The sequence below is a fragment of the Rhincodon typus genome, chromosome 2 (genome assembly GCF_021869965.1).
Source record: "Rhincodon typus isolate 14 chromosome 2, sRhiTyp1.1, whole genome shotgun sequence".
NCBI classification, from domain to species: Eukaryota; Metazoa; Chordata; class Chondrichthyes; order Orectolobiformes; family Rhincodontidae; genus Rhincodon; species Rhincodon typus.
The window spans coordinates 27,994,618-28,021,828 of NC_063333.1; the positions used below are offsets into that span (position 1 = coordinate 27,994,618).

The following is a 27,211-nucleotide window of genomic DNA, read 5'->3' on the forward strand; positions in this document are numbered from 1 at the left end:
CCAGCTCTACACCTTGTTATCTCAAATTCTCCAGCATCGGCAGTTCTGACTATCTCTGTAATATATCTTGCCAACTTTTATACTTGATGCCCCGGTCGATGAAGGCAAATCTGCTGTCTGCCTTCTTAACTAATTTAATTGTTTTCTGAACAGGTACAATGGCGCAAGACATTATGAAGTTTGTCTGTGCTCCCGCTGAAAACAAATGCTCCCTGTCGTCTGAATTTGGAAAAAAATGGTGCAGTCTAATCTTGACCAAATTCTGTCTGACTGACTAAGCTTTCCAAAGGGTTTTCAGCACAGTGCTTGGTGAGAACTGGATAAATCAGTTAAATAGAGTAGCTTGTGAAACCGGGTAACAACAAGTGAGAGTAAAGACTTAGTACAGAGAAGAGGAATCACTGCTAAATAATTTAAAGTGAGGGTCAACAACAAATTGTAAATATTAAAAACACAAGTGGATAGATAAACAATCTAATTATTAGATCTAAGGGGATCAATCAAAATTAACATCAAAGGGAAATGAATTCAATTAAATAAACAATGAGTTGTGTTGCCTGCAATGTCTGCAGCATGTGGAACCACAAGTCACTGTTTGTTATTCTGGATAAACACATGTACAAGAAATACCTCGAGTTATTCAAACCCAAGCTCAGTGTTTCTAAGCTTGAGGAGTCACTGCAGAGCATACCAGAGGCTGAAAGTTTCCAGGAGTGCAATTATCCAGGATGTGCTCACTCAGCAACCACAGAGAGTTCAGAACAATACTAAGTCAGAGACCTTTTAGGTAGGTAGAAGGACGTTGGCTCAGCAGGAATCTGCCGGGCAGCAAGCTTCCAGTATAGAATACCACACCTACAGGGGAATCCAGATACAGGGGCACATTTTCCAACCAAAGGTTTTCCATTTAAGACTGTGATGAGGAAGAATTTGTACCATAGACAATCATTAGCCTTTGGATGTTATTACCCCAGATAGTGAGTTTTTATTCATTCATAGGATGAAGACATCACTGGTTAGACCTGCATTTATTGCCCACCCCTGTTTGCCCAGAGGACAGTTAAAAATCTCTCTCTCACATGGTAACCATGAGAGTAGTTTCTCGTTCCAGATTTTTATGGTTTTTACTAGGGCGGCTCGTACTGCTGCCTCACAGTACAGGGACCCGGATTCAATTCCACCCTCGGGCGACTGTCTGTGTGGAGTTTGCACATTCTCCCCGTGCCTGCGAGGGGTTTCCTCCAGGTGCTCCGGTTTCCTCCCACAGTCCAAAGATGTGCAGGTTAGGTGGATTGGCCATGATAAATTACTCCATAGTGATCAGGAATGTGCAGGCCAGGTAGGTTAGCCATGGGAAATGCAGGGTTAGAGGGATTGGGTAGTGGGATGCTCTTCGGAGGGTGCATGCTCAATGGGGCAAATGGCCTCAATGTGTACTGTAAAGATTCTGTGAATTCAAATTTCACCATCTGCCATGATGGGATTTGAACCCAGTCCCCAGAATCCTAAGATTTTGAATTGCTAATCCAGGCACATTCCCATTATCCCACCCCCCTCCCAGGCATATATTGAAGGATGAGTTAGTCAGATATGAGCCCTACAAAGGGAGTGGTAAAGTGATGGAAAGCAGGCAGAAAAGTGAAGCTATAACCCCAATCAGATCAGTCAAGATCCCACTGAATGGAAAGAGCAGGCTCGGGGGGTGAATTGAATTTGACTTGGTCCTATTCTTGTGATCTTTTCTGAGAAGAATATATTCTAGATCATGTCCACTGCATTGTGGGCCAAAAGACTGCACAGCGAACACCAGGAACGTGTGGAACTGAGGCTAGCGTAAAGGATTCAATACTGAGTGGTACAGACAAATATCTTTGTAATTTTTCATTTGTGTTTCATTTGGTGCATTGCTTCCCTGGTGCCAGGGTAAAGGACATCACTGACAGTGAAGAATATTTTGCGAAGAGAAAGGGAACAGCCAGAAGTCAAGGTTTATATAACCTAGATAGAGAAAACGTTGTTGAGGTCCTACAAACAGTGTTTCAAGAACTTAGGAGCAAGATAAAGAGCCGAAACACAAAGGTAGTCATCTCCTAATTACACTTAATGCCACTTTTTGGGGCAATGGAACCAGTTTTGGGGCAAGAAGGATCTCTACATGGTGGACTGATTGCACTTCAACACGATTAGGACCAACTTCCATGCAGGGAAGTCAGTCTGTGTTGTTCGGAGGGTTTGAACTTATCTGCAGAATCATGTGATGGTACAGCACCAAAGGAGGCCATTCACCCCATTGAGATGGTGCCAGTTCTCTGCAAGAGCAACTCAGGGAGTCCCACTCCCCTGTAACCCTGCAAATATTTTCCTTTCAGTTGCTTATCTAGTTAATTAGGAAAGCTATGAATGAACTTGCACCCATCATCTTTCAGGCAGTGCATTCCAGACCACAGCTACTTGTTGTTTAAAAAAGTGATCCTCATGTCACCTTTGGTTCTTTAACCGATCATTTTAAATGTGTCTTCGCGTTCTCGACCCTTACCCCAAACAAAACCATGTCTCCCCACCTGCACTGTCCCAACCCCTTGTGTTTTGAATACTTCTACCAAACCTGCTTTCAACCTTAACTTTCCCCAAATCCCCAATGCCCCAACTCCTTGTGCTTTCAAACACCTCCATCAAATTTCTCAATCTTCTCTTTCCCCAAGCCCCAATTTCTCCAGTCTACCCATGTCATTGAAATCCCTCAACCAGGGAATCAGTCTTCTAAATGTTTTCCGTACCCTCTCTAAAATTACTTGGACGTAAATGCTCCCGCTAGGGCTGAAACAATGTATTACAAAAGGTTCATCATAACGTGCTTTCGCATGCCACACCTCTAGTTATAAAGCTCAGCACCCCACATGCCTTTTTAACCACTTTGCCCAGCCACCCTGCCACCTTTTACTATTTCTGAGAAATACAGTCCCAGGTTTCTCTGCTCCTGGGCTGCCATCTTTAGAACTACACCCTTTATTTGATCTTCCTGCCAAATTACATCACTTTACACTTGTCTGCTATAAATTGCATCGGCCGTGTCAGCCTATTCCATCAGTCTATGTCTACTTGAAGCATATTTTACTAAAATCAAGTTTTAGGCCAGCTCCAAATTCTGAAATTGTGCTCAAGTCTTAGTCACTTATGTCAGTCAAGAACAGTTCTGATAGCAACTCCAGCCAATCAACTTCACACGCACTAAGTTCACAACTAAATTGTGGTTGCATTCCTGAAAATAAACAGGGTTCCATTAAAATGTAAGGTAAACCCGGAGTTAGGTTCCTTCAGATATTCCTTGCTTGCAATCAACAATGTATATGTTGAAGTACTGCATATGCGTAATGATGTGTATTCCTCTCTGGAAATAACTTGTGAAAGAAAATAAACTACAAAACATAACCCTAATTCTAATTATAAAATAAACACTGTACAGTTAGATATTTTAGGACCTTTCCAAGCAGAAAACAACCTTAAAATGAAATGATTTACATTCCTATATGTTTGCATTTGTAAATTAAAATAAAATGTAAAATTCTAGAAGGTGTATGTTAAAACCACATTGACTTAATTAAGTTTTAATGACCAGGTTCCATCTAGTGGCAGATGTTTGTCGGTGCAGACAGAATAACTGCACCAACCAACTTCAACCACTAGGTGGAGTCCAGGACTTCAGAGCAAGTTCAAAACAGAAGCTGACACCATGAAGGTAAGACTGGATGGCTGGAATGTGAGTGGGGGTGAGGCTGGTGGCAAAGAGGGACTGATGGCAGATGGAGGAACCAAAAGAAGGCGAGGGGACTTCAGAATAAAGCATGGGTCTGGTAGTCACTGAGTTTGTCAATTCTGCTCTGCTTTCTAGTGTAGGTAAACTTTACAGTTCCTAATCAGCCCACCGCTTAATTTGGAAAGTCAAGGATTTCAATGTGAAGCAATGCAGAGCTGATGAAGGTGCACACAGGATTTAGAGAGACAAACATCATTATCATGGTGTAGGAATAGCAGAGAGTCAACAGAAAGAAAGGCAAATTGTGAGACTTAGATGGATTCAGTGTCCATGCATGTGAATAGCTTGGTTAAGTGCATACACAATTAGTTACTTGATATTATGATGTAGAGATGACAATGGAGACCTAGCGTAAACATGGGAATTGACAGACGTTTAATATTCCTGGTTATAAAGTGATAAGGAAAGTGAGGAAAGGAAGTAAAGGTGGAGCGGACTGCAGTATTGACCAAAGGTACTGATACAATGCAAAAACAAATTCAGGCTTCAAAGACAGAATCCTAAGCTAGGATTAAGGAACAACAGAGGATGTTTTACACAGTTGACTGTATGCCATTGGTCACAAAATACCGGGACAGAAACAGGACAGCAGGTTTACAGGCAGGCAGAGATATCATAAGGGTCATGATAATGGTGGACATTAATTATCCATATAATGACAATAAAAACAAGGTGAAGAGCAAAGAATTGGAGGAATTCCTGAAGGATGTATAAGAGAACCTTCTTGGTCACTATGTTTGCAATCCAATGATTAAGGGAGCAGTGCTCACTCTCATACTGGGAATGAAACAGGCCAAGTGAAGCCTAAGCAGCAGCAGAGCATTTAAGAAATAGTGATCGTAACAACATTGGGTTTAAAATAGCTATGAAAAATCCAATAGAGTACCAACTGGAAAAAAGGTTGATTATAGTAAGTTGAAAAGGCTCTGGCCCATTTGGATAAGCATCAAACATTGGAAGGTAAAACAGCAAAAAGCCACAGGAGACAGGCAGAAAATCTGGTGCATTCATGACAAACTGCAAAACAATGTATTTTGTAAATAAGTCAGTGATAACAAGATAACAAGCATCCTTTGATGCTGCTTGGCCTGCTGTGTTCATCCAGCTCTACACCTTGTTATCTAAGATAAAATACTATATTGATTTATGGAACCAAATGGCATTTGGTACCTACTTACCAATGTGACAATAGCACATTCTGCAGTGAGTTGGGCAGCACTGAATAACGTTCGAACAAAACGGTAAATCTGTTTTTGTTCCGGATCATGCCGATCGTAATCTGCTGGCATTTCTGTTTTCTTTGCAAAATAAGATGAATCATTAGATTATTACAAGTCTTATCTCCTTGATAATTGTCAGAATGTGATACAGGCTACATTATACTCTATTTTAAAGTCACTTGTAATGTACAACTACGTCCCAAAGAGCTACGAAGATCTCCAACATGTTTGCTTTCTGCCCTAATTTTTGGTCTCTCAATGTCCCTGTTTCGTGATGATTTATGGTCTCACCAGGAGGCCTCTAATTTTAAAATAGATCTGAAGTTATCAGTACATTCTACAATGAGAGAGGCACTGCAGGTATCACAGGTGCCAACATCCACCTGAAAACACTTCCATAAGGAAAGCCTGAAAAATCATTCATTCAGGGTTATTAAGCTGAACAAAAGAACGCTAGTGTAACATGAAAACAGAAAAGAATCTCCTGTTTCTAAGACGAGATAATGAAAACCAACTGAGGTATTTGACAGGCTCCTAAATTCTATTTTACAAAGCATTGGTGTCATACCTACACCACACAATTTGCAGCAGTTCGAGAAAGCTGGTAACCACCATCTTCACCAGGGCCATTAGAGATAGAGGGCAATAAATGCAGATCTAGCCAGCCATGCCAAAAAATCTCATGAAATCAATAAATTTTTTAAAAATTCTTACAAGTCGGTTTCATGTTTTAATCAGGGAGTCAGTGAGTTCCTGCAGTAGGTACCAAGTGAGCTGATGCATGCCATTTTTCACATTTTGTTCCAGTGACTGAGTAGCATTATGGGCGGCACGGTGGCTCAGTGGTTAGCACTGCTGCCTCACAGTGCCAGGGACCCGGGTTTGATTCTAGCCTCGGGCGAATGTCTGCATGGAGTTGCTCCGTATCTGCATGGGTTTCTGCTGGTTGCTCTGATTTCCTCCCACAGTCCAAAGATGAGCAGGTGGATTGGCCATGGGAAATGCAGGGATAGGGTGGGATGCTCTTCGCAAAGTCAGTACAGACTCAATGGGCCAAATGGCCTCTATCTGCACTGTAGGTATTCTTTAATTCTGTGAGACAATGGAGGTTGAGCAAGTATCGTGAAGAGAGTGCAACAACAGATAAATCACTTGCTAGTTTGATGGATAGCTTGGAAACTATGGTGGCTACAAAGAGAGATCTAAAAGTATGGAGTGAAGAGGACATAAGGGAGGTTACAGACTTATTATAGATAGATTGAAAGAGTCAGCAAATATCTGGCAGATGGAGTATAAATGTGGGAAACTACGAGGTAGTCCACATTGACAGGACGAATAAAAATGTATTACTTAAACAAAGAATAACCATGGAATTCTGAATTGTAGATGGATCCAGGTGTTCTACTGCCTGAGTCCCAAAACATTCCTCTGCAGGTAGAGCCAGCAAGGAAGCTAACAGAATGTTGTCCTTTATTGTGAGAGGAATTGAACATAAACATAATGATGTTAAATTATACAGGGCACTGGTGGGCCCACCTTGCAAGTACTTTGTGCAGTTTTGATCTCCTTATATAAAGAAGGATGTAAATGCATTGGAGGTGGCTCAGAGTTGATTGATTCTGGAGTGAACGGGTTGTCTTCGTTGGAAAGGTTAGACAGACTGAGCTTCTTTCCGCTAGAGTTGAGAAGAGTGAGGGGTAACTTGACTGAACTGTACTGGACAGGGTGGACGTGGAATGGACATTTCCCATTGTTGGTGAGTCCAGAACCAGGGGCCACTGTTTTAAAATGAGGGGGTCACCCTTTCAGGGCAGAGATGAGGAGAATTCTTTTTCCTCAAATGATTGTGCAACTATGAAACTCTCTTCTTCAGAAGGTGAACCAGGTGGGGTGTCATTGAATATTCTTAAGGGTGAGAAGTATAGATGTGTGTTAGGCAGGGGACACAGTGGTTAGCACTGCTGCCTCACAGCGCCAGGAACCCTGGTTCGATTCCACCCTCAGGCGACTGTCTGTGTGGAGTTTGCAGGTTCTCCCCGTGTTTGGGTGAGTTTCCTCCAGGTGCTCCGGTTTCCTCCCACAGTCCAAAGATGCACAGGTCAGATGGATTGGCCATGCTAAATTGCCCAGAGTGTCCAAAGATGAGTGGGCTAGGTGGATGAGTGATAGGAAATGTAGGGTTATAGGGATAGGGTTAGGAGGGTTGTGTCTGGGTGCAATGCTCTTCGGAAAGTCGGTGTGGACTCGATGGGCTGAATAGCCTACTTCCACACTGTAGGGATTCTATTCTATAAAAATCAAAGGTTGTTGGGAATAAATAAGAACATGGAATTTGAAGCACAGCTAAGATCTTACTGATTGATGGAGCTTAATTGAGGTATGGAATGGCCAAGCTCTGTTCCTAATTTGGATGTTTTTATGGGCACAAAAAGCAAGACTCCAAGAGAGATGAGCCAAGTAATTCTCTTTCTATTGTAGGTGGTAACTGTTCATGCTTTCATGTGCAACTCACACTCTTGGGGAGTTGTGGGTATAACGTCTCATCTTACAATCCAATATTTGACTTTATATAAAACAAGAGTACATCAAACAAAAGATCCTTACTGATAACGGATGGAGCTTCTCATCAAATATATCTAATAACATTCGTCCATCTGAATCTCTAGGAAAAGAAAATAACCAGTGGTTACAATAGCTTTTGAGCAGACACTTAATAAAGGGTCAGTAATACGTGAAATGAATTGCTGTAGAATTGTAACGTACCTGTTTCTGATGTGGTAATATATTGCAAGGGCAACACTGTAAAGAAAATTGAATGTTAGTGCCAGTCTTAAACAGTCTTTAACTGTGAATAACAGAAAATGTCAGTAATCTTTAACTGAGGATGAAACATTGTTAACATTTCCTGCCCATCAATAGCTGTCATTTTATACCAAATTTAAAAAAAATCCAAAGAACTGCGGATGCTGGAAATCAGAAACAAAAACAGAAATTGCTGGAAAAAAATCAGAACTGAAGAGTCGTCACTGGACCTGAGACATTAACTCTGCTTTGTCTCCACAGATGCTGCCAGACCTGCTGAGATTTTCCAGCAACTTGTTTTTATTTCTGTCACATGACAGGGTTGTCCAATCTTTTCACCTGAGAGGCCATATTTCCATTTGTTTTTCTCAGTCAGGGATTTGCTGAGCATATTTCAGAACAACGCCATAGAAGTTTATCTCCCTTTCACTGAAATAAGAAAATAATGTACATTTTTGTGAAAAAGATACAAATGAGAAGACTGATTTATACAGCCATGCCAAGGTGCCAAGTGGGCACCTTTCTCACACACTGGGCCCTTGGAGGTTTTGAGATTAATATCGTTGAGGAGGAGTTTGAGATGCTGGAAGGTACCAAGTAGTGCTCATGTCCCTTCCTGTCTGCTACTGCAGCTTCCCATGTCACACTGCCTGCGACTCCTCACTGACATGTTCTGCCGTCATTGGTACCAGTCCCTGAGTTAGTCAATGCGGAAGGAAGAGCCTTGTCTTCACCCACATCCCTCCTTACCTCCATCCCACCCCTCTCTTGTCCCTCCACACCATCCCTTCACCCCCAACCCAAAACTCACCACTAGTCTCTAGGCCTCAGGCTGAGTGAGGCTACGAAAGCTTCAGGCTGCTCTCTGCTCCGACCTATCGCCGACAGATTTCTCAGGGAACCCAAGAGAAACAGCCAGTGACTGGAGGGGCAGCTCACTGCAGTAATCTCAACTTGCTCAGATTTGGAGCAACCTCTGGGCAAGTCAGACTGGAAGCAGCAATGCAGTACTTTTGGGAGAATCCCGGCTGATAGTAACACAGCAGTCTGCTTCAGTATGCGCCTGCTCGTGGGACAGACTCTCAACAAAATCATCTCCATGTGAAAAATATTACCCTGCATTCAATTTAAGGTACAAGACCAAACTTTGTCAGAATCCTTCCCAACTTGTATTTCTGGGAAAATCTGCTGGATTTTCATTTGGCTGAGGATTTAACTGTGTGGATCTCAAACAAAAACCGACTGGTGGGGGAGGGAAAATATCAGATCCCTATTTTCCTGGTAGCACATAAGGCATGTGCACCATAAGTATTTGGGCACAGAGACTTCATTCTGTGTTTCTTGGCATTAGCTTGGAAACGAGGGAAATTCAGAGTGCTCTTAACAGTACGCAGGGTGTTCCAGAGGTAAGTATTTCTCTTCAGATCTCAGGAATGTTAAAGCCAGCGATGGAGGGGAGAGCAAAAAGCTAGGTTGTACAAATGACTAGCTGCAATCCTACGTCCAAGCTGTTGACTGAGAACGGGCAGTTCAACTCTCTTGTGCGTTTGACTGTCCTCATCTGTAACCAATGACAGAGGAACAACTAGGGAGACCAGAGAGGGACAAAAGTGCTGAACTGCTTATGTATGTAGGGGTGCTGGAAAATGAAAAGGCTACCATTTTGTAAAATCTTTCTTTACCATATTAAAGATAGTTTGTAATCAGTTTCTAAGACTAGCTGCTTTTATTTAGCATTTTTACTGTTGGGTGTGAGAGTTAGGGAGGATCAAAATTATGAGGCATAATTGCTTCACTTACAGGGACCTACCAAACAGGAGCAGTTCATGTTTTGCATCAAGATTATGAATATCATTAATCTGATGCAAAAAATGCATTTCCACGGAGAGGCCAAACCAGCAATGACAAACTTCTCAGTGTCGAGAATATAATACTAACTGTATTAAATACTCTCTATTAAGTCAATGAGTTTAGTGCATTTTAAAGGTTCAGGATTTTACAATTTTTCTTGTGTTAGATTTTGTTGTAGGGTCCACGTTATTAGTTTTATCCTGTCCTTTCAATTGTCCTACACATGGTCAACTCCTCAGCTTCGTGAAAATTAAATAAACTTCAACTCTCACCCTGCAGGGCTCATGCTGCCATAACCGTCAGGAATTGTTAGCTCGCTCTGTTTCCCCTCTCAATTGAGGAAATGGCAAGAGGATAGTGACTAAATATGTCCAATTTACTTTGCTAAATTCTTCAAGAAAAATCTTTTGTTGTCTTAATCATAGGAGCCACGTGCCAACTTCTGTGGAACAGACACGCTGCTAATAATGAAAGGTGAAGACAATGCTTGCACTTCTAACCAATGAACTTGGTTAAATTGTGTCACTGTACTCCAGACCTTGTACATAAGATGGTACCCTTTACTATTAGCATGGGCCTGTGCACCCAAACTACAAAGATTACTATGGCTAAGGTGAGAAACACTGCTCTAAGTCTCAAAGCGATGCATTCACAACACTGACTATTCTTTTACAGATATTCAAATACCCTACACCCATACTGTATATCAGAATCCATTAACCTCGGAGTAGGCACACCATGTCCTGAATACTGAGTTGCATAGAAATATACACCTTTAACATAAACAAACACCAATAAAAGTGACCTGTGCTTTTAGTCTTTGATGGGAAGGCAGAAAAAATGGCGAAAAGAAACAAAAAGTGGCTGTGATGGAAAAAAGATGTCAGGAGTTGACCCTCTAAGGTGACCTTTTCACTTTGCAAATGAAAAATGACTTTTCTAACACAGTTAGATTTAGTTTGACTATAATTAGCTGCGACGGTTGTGTGCCAGAGTTTACACTCATTGGAGCTGAGACACGTTCAATTTTGCCAGAGGTAGATAAGCAGTAAAACCCCATTAACACCTACAGGTGTTAGAGTTAACATGCTTTTGGTACATTGTAACAGCCTCTGACAATCTCTTATAGCTACAGTATTCTTATGGCTGCTCCAGTTTGGCTTCTGATAAATGGTAATCTCCAGATGTTTCAACAGACAAAAGCAAAATAACTATAGCCCTGTTACATTCAAAGCAGAAAATCCAGGAGCATAACATTCGAACAGGATTTAAAATTGGAGCTATATAAGGTAAAATTACAAAGGTACATTGGTGGATCTGTTTCACCCATATTTTACATCTCCTACAAACACAAGATGATGGTCCGAGTTACTGTAAATCAACATTCAGTTCTCTCAGCAGAGCTGAGAAAAGGCTAGTTTTTGAAATCAATATCTTCAAGTCAGACAAGGCCAGTTTTCTTCCAGTGTGGACACAACAGCTACATCAAATTTAATTTGCAGTTCATGTATTTTCTGCAACTCCATTTTTATTTTTTGATTGTCCTCAACTATTCATCCCCAAGTCATTGATGCAAATTGGAAAACAGTCACGGTCTACACTCTGCTCACGCCTGGTCACCCCACTCAACACTTTGACTATCCCCACCACACAGACAGAACTGTTTAATAATTAACACCTTTTCACCCATCAACCAATTTCTTAATCATGACAAAGTTATACCTTGAATCCTCACTGATTAAGCTCATGTAATGGCTTCTCTGTGCAGCACTTTGTTTTACAAGTACTTTACAGAAGTATACAAGAAACATATATAATAGTAGCTTTTATTCCATTTCATCGAGGTTGGTCAGGTCCATGTTAAAAATTACAAATCTCATCTAGTAACACATTTTCTCATTTTACAAGCTACTGAAGGACATAGCCTGCTTTGTCATCTGTGAAGAAGGGCATAACAACAGGAATTTACTTTAAATACACTGGTCAATCAACTCTTATAAAAGAACATTGTTAAAAAAAAACGTTTTGAGCTCTCCTGGTTCAAAGGTCAGAATTACAGTTCCTCCCAATAGCTTTATTTTTACAGCAATTGTCAGTCAAAGACTTTGATAAACTGATACCTGTGCCCTTAGAGATGCTATATCTAAGATACTGCACACTGCATTAACAATGACCATAATATGATACTGACTGCAGAAAATCATGCAAGACAGCAGTTTCATTCTTCTTATTCCTTTTGAAAGGTGGCAAATACCAGGTTAAAGTATTTGATCTAATACTAATGGTCATATATAATTAAAATGCAAAACGCAAAATACAATAAACGGATGAGCACAACATATAATTTGTTTCCAAGACGGTGATTGTGGTTCTGCTCAGCAGCTTCAGACAAGGTCTCTTGATGGAGGTTAATTAGAGATGACCTTCTTAGTGCTCTTATATAGTGGCAGCAGTGCAAAGCAGGCAACCAGATATCACAATTACATGTATACTTTGACGTCAAATCAAGTTCCATTTATGATCAAATATTTTCTTCTCAGATATGCAGTGTAAGGGTGTGGAATGCCCTGCCTGCAAAAATAGTAGACTCGCCCACTTTAAGGGCATTTAAATGGTCATTGGATAAACATATGGATGATAATGGAATAGTTTAGGTTAGATGGGCTTCAGATTGGTTTCACAGGTCAGCGCAACATCGAGGGCCGAAGGGCCTGTACTGCACTGTAATGTTCTATGTTCTATGTTCTATTTGAAACAGATAATGTGTTCAATCGATTCGAGGTGGAGTTAGCAGAACCAACATCCAATGTGTTTCAAAAGATCAATGTTTTGACTACCTTGAACTTGAAGGTTATTGTGCTGCAGCACACAAACACTATTCCTGCAGTTTTGATAACAGAAGTCATCATAACTAAAAGCTCTATAAAAGAAAAGGAATTCACCTTACTTGTCACATTCTGTACCCACCATTTGATAGTATACTTCAGGTTTGGCTGGCTGACAGTGCTATCATCCAGGAATATGGTGGAGCAGGAGCTATATTTCCTTCTCATCTGTCCAGGTGGGTGCTAGGAAGTAAGGTACAAATGAGTTTGGGCTGACACAAACTGTACGCATCTCACGGCAACACCTTCCTGGTTAGTACTTGCACTATGTTAAAAAGCTTTAGATGCAGCGCGAGCAACCAATAAGCAAAGTATCCACTATGAAGTCGAACTCCACAGACACTGGGCATAGCAAGTCATGTCATTTATATTTCAACAGCATGTGATCAGCACAATTAGGTTTCATTAATATGAAAAAGATGCAAATATAAGAAATCTCTCATCGAAGTTCCATATTACTCATTGTGTAAAGAAGTAATCATCAGTGCAATGCCAAATAAAACCACTTTGATCATTTATTCCCCAACAACCAATGGGATGGCTACAATCAAGTTGTCATTGTTGCATCATGTCACTGGATTGTGACATCACCAGCCAAATAAAACTAACAAATCTGTCCTTTGCCCCATGCATGGAAGGTTTTCAATGAGTGTGCTTGCATTAAGAGCAATTGACTCTTCACTTGACTCATTATTTAGATGCTTTCAAGTCCTGCAGCATGACATTTTTTAAAGAAAGAGGAAATTTCCTAATCTACCAAATTTTCTCAGCAGCAACATCTGTTTAATAGATGAATGGCAGGCCGTTTGTTTCCAAATTTCCACCCCTCCGCTCTATTCCAGTTCTCTGCATCCTATTCTGCTCAATAATCTTATCAATGTCTTTCTGCTCCAAGATCGTCTCACTTCAAGCTCATTATACTTCATTGCTCCACATTGTTCACTCCAAGCTCCTTTATCAATTCCCTTTGGCTCAGAGCTCCAACCACATAATCGATCCTTGTTCTAAACTCTTATTGCCTCACTTTGTTTTATTCTGTTCTTTCATTGCCCTATCTCCCCTTGCAACCATGTTCTGCCCACTCGTTCTGCTCTCCTTCCATTTACAGTGGCTTTCATGAATTTTGAGGTTACAGTACAGAAGAAAAGAGATCAAACTTGGTGAGGTAGTCTATGCAGTCCAAGTCTAAATGCATCAAGAAGAGACAAAGAGAACATGGGCAGAAGAATTGAGAATGAACGTGGAATAGAGCAGGGTGATAAGACAGGCCAACAGCAGAAGATGGAAGCCCGCAGTTACAAAGTCTGACAGATAGACAGGAGTACTAAATTATAATTGTGTTAAAGAGGTGTTAGGATTTTGAAAGGAATTGGAAAGAGATGTTCATAAAATAACAACTGCCTATGGTAAGACACAAGCCCTGAGGTAAAATGCAACACAGTGTGGCAAAACTATAAAGGTATGTTCAGTCTGCATGCTGAAGATTCATGCTAAAGAAATTCAAATATTCTTCCTAAACAAACAATCCATCATGTTTAAAATCACACGTGCCTAGAAATTTGATCTCCCATTGGAAAATAACAAGTCATTTCTTTTGTTTTTTAAAGTTACACAATGAAAGTTAACAATGGCAATGTCACAATACTAACTAAATACCACAGAAAAGGTCAAATAACAAAAATATATTGACCAGAAACACAACTCCCAGTTAGAGAGAGACAGTGTGTGTGAAGGGGAGGATAGAGGAAGCTATCACTAACAGGTTACAAAGAGAGGATGGGTACAAGTACTCTACGCACTGCCCAAAAAGTGCAAAGAGCACCAAATCTTCAAAGCAGAAAGCAAACAGGTTGATGAATCCTTTCTGAAATATTTTAAATTCTTAACCAGAAACACATTTGCAGATTTTTGTACAACTGGAATTACAATTGCAGTAAAAACCTGGGTGTGGGTGGCAAGTGAAGGAACAGGCAGACCCGAGGCGGTGAGAGGGGGAACAGGCAGCCCTGAGGCGGTGAGAGGGGGTGGGAGGGGGAACAGGCAGCCCCAAGGCAGCGGTGAGAGCGGGAACAGGCAGTCCTAAGGCAGTGGTGGGGACAAGGTCTTGTCCTTGTGAGGAGTGCGAGCCCAGCATGGCCAGGCTCTTATGGACTGTGACGTTAAACTATTAACTGTGTTTCTTTGTTTTTCTATGTTTTAGTAAGAAGGACTGTAATGTTTAACTTCTTAACTTGCTGTCTTTAATTTTCCTGCTTTGTACCAAGATTCTATTCCTCAGTAGCTTTGTATCTCAGATGGCGTCATAGGTGGCAGCTTGTAAACTTTTCACTGTACTCACGTGAATGAGTACGTGTCAATAAAGCTAATTCAAATTTAGAAAAAAGGAAATTGTCATAGAATTCCAGCAGTGTGGAAACAGGCCCTTCGGCCCAACAAGCCCACACCGACCCTTGGAGCATCCCTCCCAGTCCAATCCCCCTATAACCCACCTAAGGTACATATCCCTGAACACTATGGACAATTTAGCATGGCCAATCCACCTAGCCTGCACATTTCTGGACTGGGGGAGGAAACTCACGCAGACACAGGGAGAATGTGCAAACTCCACACAGACAGTCGCCTGAAGTTGGTATCGAACCTGGGTCCCTGGCGCTGTGAGGCAGCAGTGCTAACCACTGAGCCACCGTGCCGCCCCAACTCTTAAACCTTAGATAAACTGTAATCTTATTCAGGGTCAAATAATATTGGCATTTGCACTGATGACAACTTGATATTAATGAAACATTACTCAGAGAAAAATCATAACCAAAACCAATACAACACATATCATTATGAACAAAATATTGTTTAAATTGTTGACTGATCTACCAACTTGCTACTAAAACTAGAACAGAGCCTCAGATCAGATTATCCACCACCTCCCCCCAACACCATCTTGCTATCCGACCATCATGTATCACTGCATCCAGCTGCCACATGGAAAAACACATGCTTAACCACAAGAGTTATATGTCATGGGATAGTGGACTATCTTGTTAAAATATCTGTAGGCTTGCCACAGAAACATTTTCTGAAATACATTGCTGGGTGAACACAGCTTCCAATCTCTGCTCTATGTCAAACCTGCACTCAGCCTTCCTCGACAAATACCTCAAATGTGTCCAGTTGTAACATAGTAACATAGCGCAGCACAGGATTGGTTATTCGGTTTGACTGGCAACACTGATTTAGAAACATTTCTCTTTTCACAGATTTGTAAATAGAAGAGAATGAGAACAGCTGAGAAAAGCATTAAGAAATGATGACAATTCAAAATTAAAAATAATCACCATGCCTTCAAAGCAAAAACCCCAAAATAAACAAGGCCTTACCATGCTGAACAAACAGTCCACATGATTAGTGCAACAAATGCTTTAAGGACAAAGGAAAAAAACTTGAAAAAGAAAAGGAGAGAGAAGAAATTGAAGGTCATACTATGATCAAAATTAAAACCACAGGAAGCAGTAACAGAAATGGACTACCCTCACACCTTTCCCTCCCACACAGAACCAACTCTAATCTATACAGGAATCATAAACAAATCTAATCACAATATTCCAGACATTGCTGGCACGTATTCACATGCCATTATTTTGCAAAACCTCAAAGCTATCTAAGCGCCACCTTCCTTCTGAAATGCACTGCCTCCAAAACCAAACCTAATTAGTTTGTGAATTAATCTCTGCTGTTCCCTACTCTCAGTTTCACAGTTTAGAAAGCATAATTTGAAGCGAGGCATGGTTAGAACACTTTGTAAGAGCACTACCATCAGTCTTTTCCTCGCAACCCCGTAATTTTCTTTCTATTCCGACAATGATCCAATTCTTTTTGAGTGCTTCAATTTAGTCTTTCTCCACCACAGGCTCTGGCTGTGCAGGGCAGCCCCTAACCACTAGATGAATGAAACAGCTTTCTTCAGGTCACCTTGAGTTCTTTTCATCTTAAATCAGTGTTCTCTGCTTCCAAACCCTCTTACCAATGGGAACAGTTGCTCTCGATCTAATCTGTTCAGAAGAATCATCGTTTTGAAGACCTCTATCAAATCTACTCCCAAGCTTCCCTCTTGAAGAACAGTCCTAGCTCTTCCCCAATTTATTTACAAACTGAAGCTCACATACAGAATCACCTCTTAGTGCCTTCAGATCCTCCCTAAAGAGTGACATCCAGAATCAGGCACAATGTTCTGGTTCTCACTAAATTCAGGTTTAAAAAGATTTACAGTAAACTTGCTTGCTTTGGCGCAATATGCCTTCAGTTATACATTTCTGGATCAGATCCCAAATGCCTTATTAACCACACTCACAACTTGCCCTGTGACCTTAAAGAAGTTGTGCAGATAAATCCCAATATCTCTCTGATCCTCCACCATATTTAGAATAGAAACCTTTATTTTATATTCCCAATCCTCATTTTTCCTATCAAAACATGCTGTTTCATATATCTCTGCATTAAATTTCATCAGCTACTTGTTTGCCCATTCAATCAGCCTTTCTATGCTTTCTTCATATGTTCCTCAAAGGTTACAATACCTCCAGGTTTCACAGCCCCTGTAACTTTTGAAATTGTGCCTTGCATATCCAAGTCTAAGTCATTAACAACTAAGAAAAGCAGTGTCCTAATAGCAACCCCATGGCAGCCAGCCTTTCTATGACTTCCTCCAGTCTGAACAGCATCTATTCATCACTATTTGCATCCCTGCTACAAATGGCCCTTTCATTCCTTAGTCTTCAAATTTCCTGACAGGTTTTTCACAAAGCAAATTAATAAGTGCCTTTTAGAACCCACGTATGCAACTTCAACTGCATTATCTTTATCAATACATCCTGAAACCTCAAAAAGAAAATCAAATTAAGCTGTTGTTGAAAAAGGACACATTTTGTTAAACTTGATGTCTTGCACTTATCAGTACTTTCACAAAAATACCCATGGAAAGGGGAGATTGCTAAAATTAAGCTGACAATCAATTTAAGATTACCAGTGGAGCCTGGAGTGTGGCACAAAGCTACACATATTAATATGCAAGGCTCTGTTTTTTGCAGACAAAAAGAATAAGTACATATGTTGTACCAGTATCAATATTAAATATGCAACAGCTGTTGTCAGGTTCATTCCTCAAGAAAATGTCTTGACTTGTCTGATTCTACCTGACCGGTTTAAATTTAAACAAAGCTTGGCAGTTAACTGTCAGTCATTGTCCAATTGGCATATTATCCGTGGTAAAAACCTCTACTAAGCAGAGGCAAGTTGTCAATCAATCAATGAGCAGTCTCTGCTCGTACAGTATAAGATGTTGCTCCCCTCAGGCTGATATTTCTCTGAATATGTATTATGTCTTCCAGACAAAAAGCATCAACAAAATGGGTCTTTTTCAGCAATTCTCAATTTCTATACTGCTACATAAAATTAGTTAAACATGTTTTGCCTGTAACAAATCTGTACTAGATTTCCTGAATAAATTCAGAAGTATCAGACAGTCAGTTGATTTTTTCCTTGATTATTGTTTTTAATTTTGGGTTTCACATAACATGATCATAAACTGAATCCTGCACTCAGTCGTGAAACTGCAGGTGAACTTTACAAAAATGCACTATTTGAACTAAACCTCAGCGCTTCACTCAAAGGTCACTTGTTTAATAAGGCTACAATTTTGTGTTTAATAAGCTGGGTGCTGTCATGTGCACAGACCAACCAGAGCATTTTTTTCTATTCATTTTGTGGGATGTGGGCGTCGCTGGCTGGCCAGCATTTATTGCCCCGTCCCTAGTTGCCCTTGAGAAGGTGGTGGTGAGCTGCCTTCTTGAACTGCTGCAGCCCACCTACTATGGGTTGCCCCACAATGCCATTAGGGACAGAATTCCAGGATTTTGACCCAGCGACAGTGAAGGAATGGTGATATTTTTCCAAGTCAGGATGGTGAGTGACTTGGAGGGGAACTTGAAGGTGGTGGTGTTCCCATATGTCTGTTGCCCTTGTCTTTCTAGATGGAAGTGGTCGTGGGTTTGGAAGGTGTTGTCTGAGGATCTCTGGTGAATTTCTGCAGTGCATCTTGTAGATAGTACACACTGCTGCTACTGAGTGTCGGTGGTGGAGGGAGTGGATGCTTGTGGATGTAGTGCCAATCAAGCGGGCTGCTTTGTCCTGGATGGTGTCAAGTTTCTTGAGTATTGTTGGGGCTGCACTCATCCAGGCAAGTGCGGAGGATTTCATCACACTCCTGAATTGTGCCTTGCAGATGGTGGACAGGTTTTGAGGAGTGAGGTGGTGAGTTATTCGCTGCAGTATTCCTAGCTTCTGGCCTGCTCTTGTAGCCACTGTGTTTATGTGGTGCGTCCAGTTGAGTTTCTGGTCAATGGTAACCCCCAGATGTTGATAGTGGGGGATTCAGTGATGGTGACACCATTGAAGGTCAAGGGGCGGTGGATAGATTGTCTCTTATTGGTGATGGTCACAGCCTGGCATTTGTGTGGCGCGAATGTCACTTGCCACTTGTCAGCGCAAGCCTGGATATTGTCCAGATCTTGTTGCATTTCCCTCTCAGATTTAGCATCATCCTAAGGAAGGAACATCAACAGCCATTCATCTGTTAGTAACATTCAAAAGCTGTTCAATGATTATACTGCAGCGATGGGCAGCAGGCCAAATTTATTTTTCTCTACATAATTTCCTATGCCCCATTGTCTTTTATGATACAGTCTGTATCATGCATTCCTCCACACTGGAGAGAACAGGCCTTGTTTGAAATGCTCCTCAAGCATCTAAAATTACAATTCTTCCGGCCAGTAAGTTGTCCACAACAGCAACTTGAGGTGACTGTACCTTTGCTTTTCCACCCTCAATTCGAGGGGGTGTAAGGAAGTGAGAATATCCTGCACTCACCATCACGCAGGACATGGGTATGAATCTCTGGTGGCACAACGGAGATTACAATAAAATGCTGTATGGGTAAATCCTTGTCCCTTCCACCTCAACCATCAATATCATCACCACCTCAATGTTGTCACCCAATGTGACATTAAGGCCATACTCAGGTCTTCCTTTATTGTGTCGTGATTTCATTTTGTGTTAACTTTACATTTTCAGCTAATTCTTTCTCCCCTAGCATTTTACGTCATGACATTTTTTTTTTAAATTTCTTGTATAGGATGTGGGTGACCTTGGTGTTCAGGTGCACGGTTCTCTGAAAGGGGAGTCACGGGTAGACACAGCAGTGAAGAAGGCTTTTGGTGCACTGACCTCCATTAGTCAGGGCACTGAGTATAGAAATTGGGAAGTTATGTTGCAGTTGTACAGGATGTTGGTGAGGCCACAATTGGAGTATTGTGAGATAACAAGGTGTAGAGCTGGATGAACACAGCAGGCCAAGCAGTATCATAGGAGCAGGAAGGCTGACGTTTCGGGCCTAGACCCTTCTTCAGAAATGGGGGAGGGGAAGGGGGTTCTGAAATAATTAGGGAGAGAGGGGGAGGCGGATAGAAGGTGGATAGAGGAGAAGATAGGTGGAGAGGAAACAGACAGGTCAAAGAGGCGGGGATGGAGCCAGTAAAGGTGAGTGTAGGTGGGGAGGTAGGGAGGAGATAGGTCAGTCCGGGGAGGACGGACAGGTCAAGGGGGCGGGATGAGGTTAGTAGGTACGAGATGGGGATAGGTGGGAGGTTGGACAGGTTAGGGAGGCGGAGACGAGTTGGACTGGTTTTGGGATGCAGTAGTGGGAGGGGAGATTTTGAAGCTTGTGAAATCCACATTGATACCATTGGGCTGCAGGGTTCCCAAGCGGAATAGGAGTTGCTGTTCCTGCAACCTTCGGGTGGCATCGTTGTGGCACTGCAGGAGGCCCAGGATGGACATGTTGTCTGAGGAATGGGAGGGGGAGTTGAAATGGTTCGCAACTGGGAGGTGCAGTTGTTTATTGTGAACCGAGCGTAGGTGTTCTGCAAAGCGGTCCCCAAGCCTCCGCTTGGTTTCCCCAATGTAGAGGAGGTCACAACGGGAACAGCGGATGCAGTATACCACATTAGCAGATGTGCAGGAGAACATCTGCTTGATGTGGAAAGTCTTCTTGGGGCCTGGGATGGGGGTGAGGGAGGTGGTGTGGGGGCAGGTGTAGCACTTCCTGCGGTTGCAGGGAAAAGTGCCGGGTGTGGTGGGGCTGGAGGGGAGTGTGGAGCGGACAAGGGAGTCACGGAGAGAGTGATCCCTCCGGAAAGCAGATAAGGGTGGGGAGGGAAAAATGTCTTTGGTGGTGGGGTCGGATTGCAGATGGCGAAAGTGTCAGAGGATGATGTGTTGGATCCGGAGGTTGGTGGGGTGGTACGTGAGGACGAGGGGGATTCTGTTTTGGTTGTTATTGCGGGGAGGGGGTGTGAGGGATGAGTTGCGGGAAATGCGGGAGACACAGTTGAGGGCGTTCTCGACCACTGGGGGGGGGAAGTTGCGGTCCTTGAAAAACGAGGACATCTGAGATGTACGGGAGTGGAATGCCTCATCCTGGGAGCAGATGCAGTGGAGGCGAAGAAATTGGGAATAGGGGATGGCATTTTTGCAGGAAGGTGGGTGGGAGGAGGTGTATTCTAGGTAGCTGTGGGAGTTGGTGGGCTCGAAATGGATATCAGTTTCTAGGTGGTTGCCAGAGCTGGAGACAGAGAGGTCCAGGAAGGAGAGAGAGGTATTAGAGATGGTCCAGGTGAACTTAAGGTTGGGGTGGAAGGTGTTGGTGAAGTGGATGAACTGTTCGAGCAGCGGTGATACAGTCATCAATGTAACGGAGGAAGAGGTGGGGTTTAGGGCCAGTGTAGGTACAGAAGAGGGATTGTTCCACGTAACCTACAAAGAGGCAGGCATAGCTTGGGCCCATGCGGGTACCCATGGCCACCCCCTTTGTCTGTAGGAAGTGGGAGGAATTGAAAGAGAAGTTGTTGAGGGTGAGGACGAGTTCCGCTAAGCGGATGAGGGTGTCAGTGGAGGGGGACTGGTCGGGCCTGCGGGACAGGAAGAAGTGGAGGGCCTTTAGGCCCTCTGTATGGGGAATGCAGGTGTATAGGGACTGTACGTCCATGGTAAAGATGAGATGTTGGAGACCGGGGAATTGGAAGTTCTGGAGGAGGTGGAGGGCGTGGGTGGTCTCACGGACGTAGGTAGGGAGTTCCTGGACCAAGGGGGAGAAAATGGAGTTGAGATAGGTGGAGATAAGTTCGGTGGGGCAGGAGCAGGCGGAGACAATGGGTCGACCAGGGCAGTCAGCTTTGTGGATTTTGGGAAGGAGATAGAAGCGGGTGGTGCGGGGTTGGGGAACGATGAGTTTGGAGGCTGTGGGTGGGAGGTTACCTGAGGTGATGAGGTTGTGGATGTTTGGGAGATGATGGTTTGGTGCTCGGGGGTGGGGTCATGATCAAGGGGGCGGTAGGAGGAGGTATCGGAGAGTTGGCGTCTGGCCTCGGCGATGTAGAGGTCAGTGCGCCATACTACAACTCCGCTTCCCTTGTCCGCAGGTTTTATGGTGAGGTTGGGATTGGAACGGAGAGAGCGGAGGGCTGCACGTACTTGGAGTATTGTGTTCAGTTTTGGTCACCTTGATGTAAGAAGGATGTTATTAAACTGGAAAGAGTGCAGAAGAAATTTACGAGGATGTTGCCAGGACTCAAGGGACTGAGTTATAGGGAGAGGTTGGACAAGCTAGGACTTTTTTCTTTCGAATATAGGAGACTGAGGCGGGGGTGGAATCTTTTCAAAGTGTACAAGATCACAAGAGACATGGATAGGGTGAATGCACTCAGTCTTTTTCCCAGGGTTGGAGAATTGAGGACTAGAGGGCATCAGTTTAAAGTAAGAAGGAAAAGAATACATGGGAACCTTAGGGGCAACCTTTTTACACAGACGGTGGTACACATACAGAATGATCTGCCAGCAGAAGTGGTTGAGGCAGGTACATTAACAACACTTAAAAGGCATTTGCACAAATACATGGACAGGAAAGGTTTAGAAGGATATGGGCCAAGTGCAGGGAAATGGGGTTAGCGTGGATGGGCATTTTGGTCGGCATGGACCAGTTTGGGCCGAAGGGCCTGTCTGTAGAACTCTGACTCACTCTGACACTGCCAAGGTAGGTACGTGCTTCCCATCTCTAATTGCTTTTGAACCAATTGGCTCTCTAGACTATTTCAAGTGCCAGTCAAGAGGCAACCACATTGCTGAGAATCTGGAGCCACATGTAGGCCAGATTGAGTAAAGCTGGCAGATTTTCTTCCCTGAAGGAATGAGGAACTGGATGGATTTTTACAACAATCAACAGTGATTATGTGGCCATGATTAAGTTCTTCAATTGAAGTCAGCCTTTACAATCAGCCTTTGTTGTATACAAACTCAAGTCCCCAGGACATCAGACTGGGGCTCTGGATTGTGAGCCCGATGACATTACCACTACACCACCACTTCCGGTCTTCCTTTTGCCTACAGTTGGTTGTATCTGTGGTGATCAAGGATGGGAACTGAATATTCAAGGATATTTGACACTTAGGAACAATTGGTAAAAAGGAAAAGGAAATGAGATGGGGCTATTAATCAAGGATGAGAGCAGTGTGTTAATGAGAGAGGATCTCAGATCAGAAGATCAAGAGACAGAGGTAGTTTGGGTGGAGCTAAAGAAACAACAACCATTGGATGAAGTTGATGAGAGGCCATCAAAAATTAGTGGTAAATGTAAGGCATGGTATAAATCAATAAATTAGAATTGCATGCCAGAAGGGCAATACATTTATCATGGGGAACTACAATCTACGTATAAACATGCCAACTCTCATTAGCACTAATATTGTGGAGGATGAAGACTGTTTTCTCAAACAAGAAAGGAAAGAGAATGTACAATATTAGACCTAAAATAATTTCAAGACAACGGGCTAATTGACAATTTCATTGTAAAGGAGCCTTTACGGAAGAGAATTTTACATTAAGGTTGAAAATGAGGGAGGTCAATCAGAAAGTAGAGTCTTAAAATTGAATCAATTCAGAGGGCTGTAGAGACTCAGTTTAAGACAGTGATCAACAGATTTTTGGATATTGAAGACATCAAGGGATACGGGATAGTGCGGGAAAATAGAAGTAGAACAGCGACCATGATTGTGTTGAACAACACAGCAGGCTTGAGGTGCCAAATGGCCTAGACCTGCTCTAATTTCCTTTATTCGTATCTCTTGTTAAAGGGTGCAAGCTTCTGAGACACCAAAACCTGACCAAACTTCAAACCAACCTGAGAATGGACTAACCTTTACTCATCCTTACCTTTTATAAATGTGCAGACAACATTTGACTCAAATTAAGAGGGATAAACAAATAAACTTCCACACCATGACAAAACAATCAAGATTAAAAAAAGAGATTGATTTTCTTTGTCAAAGTCTAGGTTATCACATAGCTGTAGATGAGTAGCTTCAATGTCTAGAAAAGTTGATGACAACTTTAAATCAAGCATTAAATCTGTTGAAGGATATTAAGTACTCCAAACAAAGAAAAGAGTTAATTAAAAACCACAAAATATGCTGAGACTGTAGGCAGATCCAGAATGTAGAGCAGTACTTACATGATTTATGTAGAGGCTTTTCCGTTTCTCTCTGACTGTGAAACATAGAAAAATAAATATTGTTTAAAAAAAACTCAATGAATTTAACAGTTTCAAATAAAAAACAAAACACTGCAGATGCTGGAAAGAAGAAGAATTAACACTTTGAGTCCAGTACAACTCTTAATAAAAACCAAAAGAATTGCAGAAGCTGTAAATCAAAAACAAAAACAGAAGTTGCTGGAAAAGCTCAGCAGAACTCTTTGAGGAAGGGTCACTCGACCCAAAATATTAACTCTGATTTCTCTCCACAGATGCTGCCAGACCTGCTGAGCTTTTCCAGCAACTTCTGTTTTTGTCTCTGCTATGACCCTTCTTTGGTTCTGTTAACGGTTTCTCCCTCCACATATACTGACAGACATGCTGAGTTTCTCCAGCATTTTCTGATTTTACTTCATTTAACAGGAAATATTCTAAAGGATTTCATGGAAGAAAATTAACCTTAAACCAAGGTAGAGGAAATTAGGTGAGACGACCAATGGTTTAGTCAAACAGGGAGGTTTTAAGGAAGGTCAGAGGATTGAAAATGATAGGCACTATATCCATTGGCTGCACAAGTTGAGAGAGTTAGGAGATGAGATAAGGGAGGCTATGATTTGAATTACGGTCTTTATCCTTGAAACAAAGTTGAAGGAACCAACTGGTTAAGTGGTCAAACTAGGTTAATGTTGTCTCTGGCTACAGCAGTATGTTAGTACCAATACATTTAAGTCCAAAAAAAACATGTTAATGCTACTTCAAGTAAAGTTTTGTCAGTCTCTATAAAAACCTAGAACAAACATCATCACTGGTACAGCACAAAATTTGCTCTGCAGCGTCACAGTTACTCCATTGTATGAAAACTTCTTACACCCATCATTCAGTTTTACTTAAAAAAAAATCTAGGATAACAAGATATAAAGGATTCATTGTCGCTACTGTTCCTCTTCACTTTCCATTCACTGTTTATTGTGATAGTTGTACCATGGCACCTTCCTCAGCCAGTTATGATGACACAGAAGTGATCACTATCACAGATATTTCTCATTATTGTGAAATTATCTTTGAACAGTACATATTATTAATAATCACAGATAATTATCATTCCTGTTGCACAGCACTAACTCAACTCAATGTCATTTACAGATCGATACACATGTATGATGTTTACAGTGTTTTACCAAGAAGAAAGGTTAGCAATTCATTTCTAAAAGTCAATACAATCTACTAAATTCCAGACAGAAGTTCTGTGAGTGGGTGAAGTTCAATGTAACTTTACCAGAGAATGAACGGGATACTCAAAAGCTTACCCAAATCTGCTCAGAGGCTACTGGAAAGCAGTTAACCTTCCAGTGGTTCAATGTCTTCATTATTTGAGGACACTGACCTACCACGTAATTGCACCCATCTAATTACTCAAACAGATACAGGCAACCTTCAGCAGGAAATGTCACTGAGTTTAAGATGGACATTTAGTTCAGCAAAGAATTCTGTTGCATAACTGCCACAATCAATAACAACAGAATATCCACAATAGTACTGCATGTAAAGACTCTCATTAACAGTGACAATGTGTCTTACAGAACCCCATTAAAGAACACGAGGAAAAAAAAAACGACTCCTACTTACTCATCACTTGTTTCCTTGATATGCTTCTGTACAGAACCAAACTGCATTTGTGACTACGTACGTACACAAAGATACCTTTTATGAACAAAGTATATTTTTGAAATTAAAAACAAATTATCCTGCCTGGTTCCATCCCCAGTAGATTGTTTTCTTCCATGATAATAAATACTTTCTTGTAATATAACAAATATTATACACTGACTGACTTTGGTAATTTTCATATGTACATGGAGAACCAAAAAAGACAAGGAACGTTCAAGGATACCTCACACATAACTAGTCATTAAACAACATAGAGACAGACAGAATCAGGAAAGGACACGGTAATAGCACCGGAAATACAAGAACACAACATACAGATAAAACAGAGTAATTTACTGCAGAAGATCCAGTGAATCATCAGAAATCACTTTCCTTCAAAACTTAAAACATCCCGCTCTTTTAATTCAAAAAAATGGATGGCCTAATATGCAATATTATTACATCCTGTTAAAATAACATTGTCAGGAAGTTGATGCAGGAATCAAAAATGTTCTTTCTAAAAGCAACAGACTTGCTTGAGGATGTTATTTTACAGCTCAAGGATGTTTCCAATGAGGTGGAGTTCTAGTCAAAGTAAACTATGCTGTGTTAACATTTTTACTCACTTGGGGTTTCAAATCTATCCAGTCAGCAAGACAAGTGAGCATCAGGTCCACAGTCTTCTACAAATGCCATCAGCGGAAGCCATATTAAGGGACGATGGCGATGTAGTGGTAATGTCACTGGACTATTATCCAGAATCACGGGCTAATATTCTGGGGATGTGTTCAAATCTCACCACAGAAGATAGTGAAATCCAAATTCCGTTTTAATACGCCTGGAATAAATTGCTGGTGACCACGTAACCACTGTCAACTGTGGTGAACCAGAGGGGTTTTGCAAATATCCTGTAGGGAAGGAAATCCGCCATCCTTACCTTGTCTGGTCATGTGACTCGAGACCCAGAGCAATGTGGCTAATCTACAACTGGCCGAGCCAGTGATGGCAACATCCCACGAACGAATAAAATGAAAAACTCTGCATCTGTAATTGGGACAGGGAGGTAAAACAATACACCTGTTCTTACCACATCACGGATACTGCAGTTGAATGCTCTGCTGTACAAATATATTTGCTCCCTGCTGAGATGTGAAAAATGTCATTCCTTGCAACCTGGACTATGACCATCATTATTGTACTCAACAAGACAGTATTGAAACTCCTAAAGAAAAATAAACGCACAAACCTTTGCAACAACATTCAGGTTTGCTGAATGCCCACAAGTTTAATATGGCCTCTATAGGCACTGAAACCTATCGTCAAAGTTCCTAAAGTAACTGTGTGGTTTTAAGAGCTGTATAAT

General features: G+C 41.8%; 1 protein-coding gene across 2 annotated transcripts in view; it reads right to left on the reverse strand.

The window, feature by feature from the left end:
* The window catches only part of ccny (cyclin Y), a 242,511-nt gene that overhangs the window by 24,813 nt on the left and 190,487 nt on the right, over positions 1-27,211 (reverse strand). For both annotated transcript variants that reach the window (XM_048616197.1, XM_048616201.1), the window contains exons 3-7: positions 24,181-24,215; positions 12,655-12,755; positions 7,798-7,833; positions 7,639-7,696; positions 4,993-5,112 (exon numbers count right to left, since the gene is read on the reverse strand). In XM_048616197.1, coding sequence (XP_048472154.1) covers positions 4,993-5,112; positions 7,639-7,696; positions 7,798-7,833; positions 12,655-12,755; positions 24,181-24,215 — 350 coding nt within the window. The remainder of the gene's footprint in view (positions 1-4,992; positions 5,113-7,638; positions 7,697-7,797; positions 7,834-12,654; positions 12,756-24,180; positions 24,216-27,211) is intronic.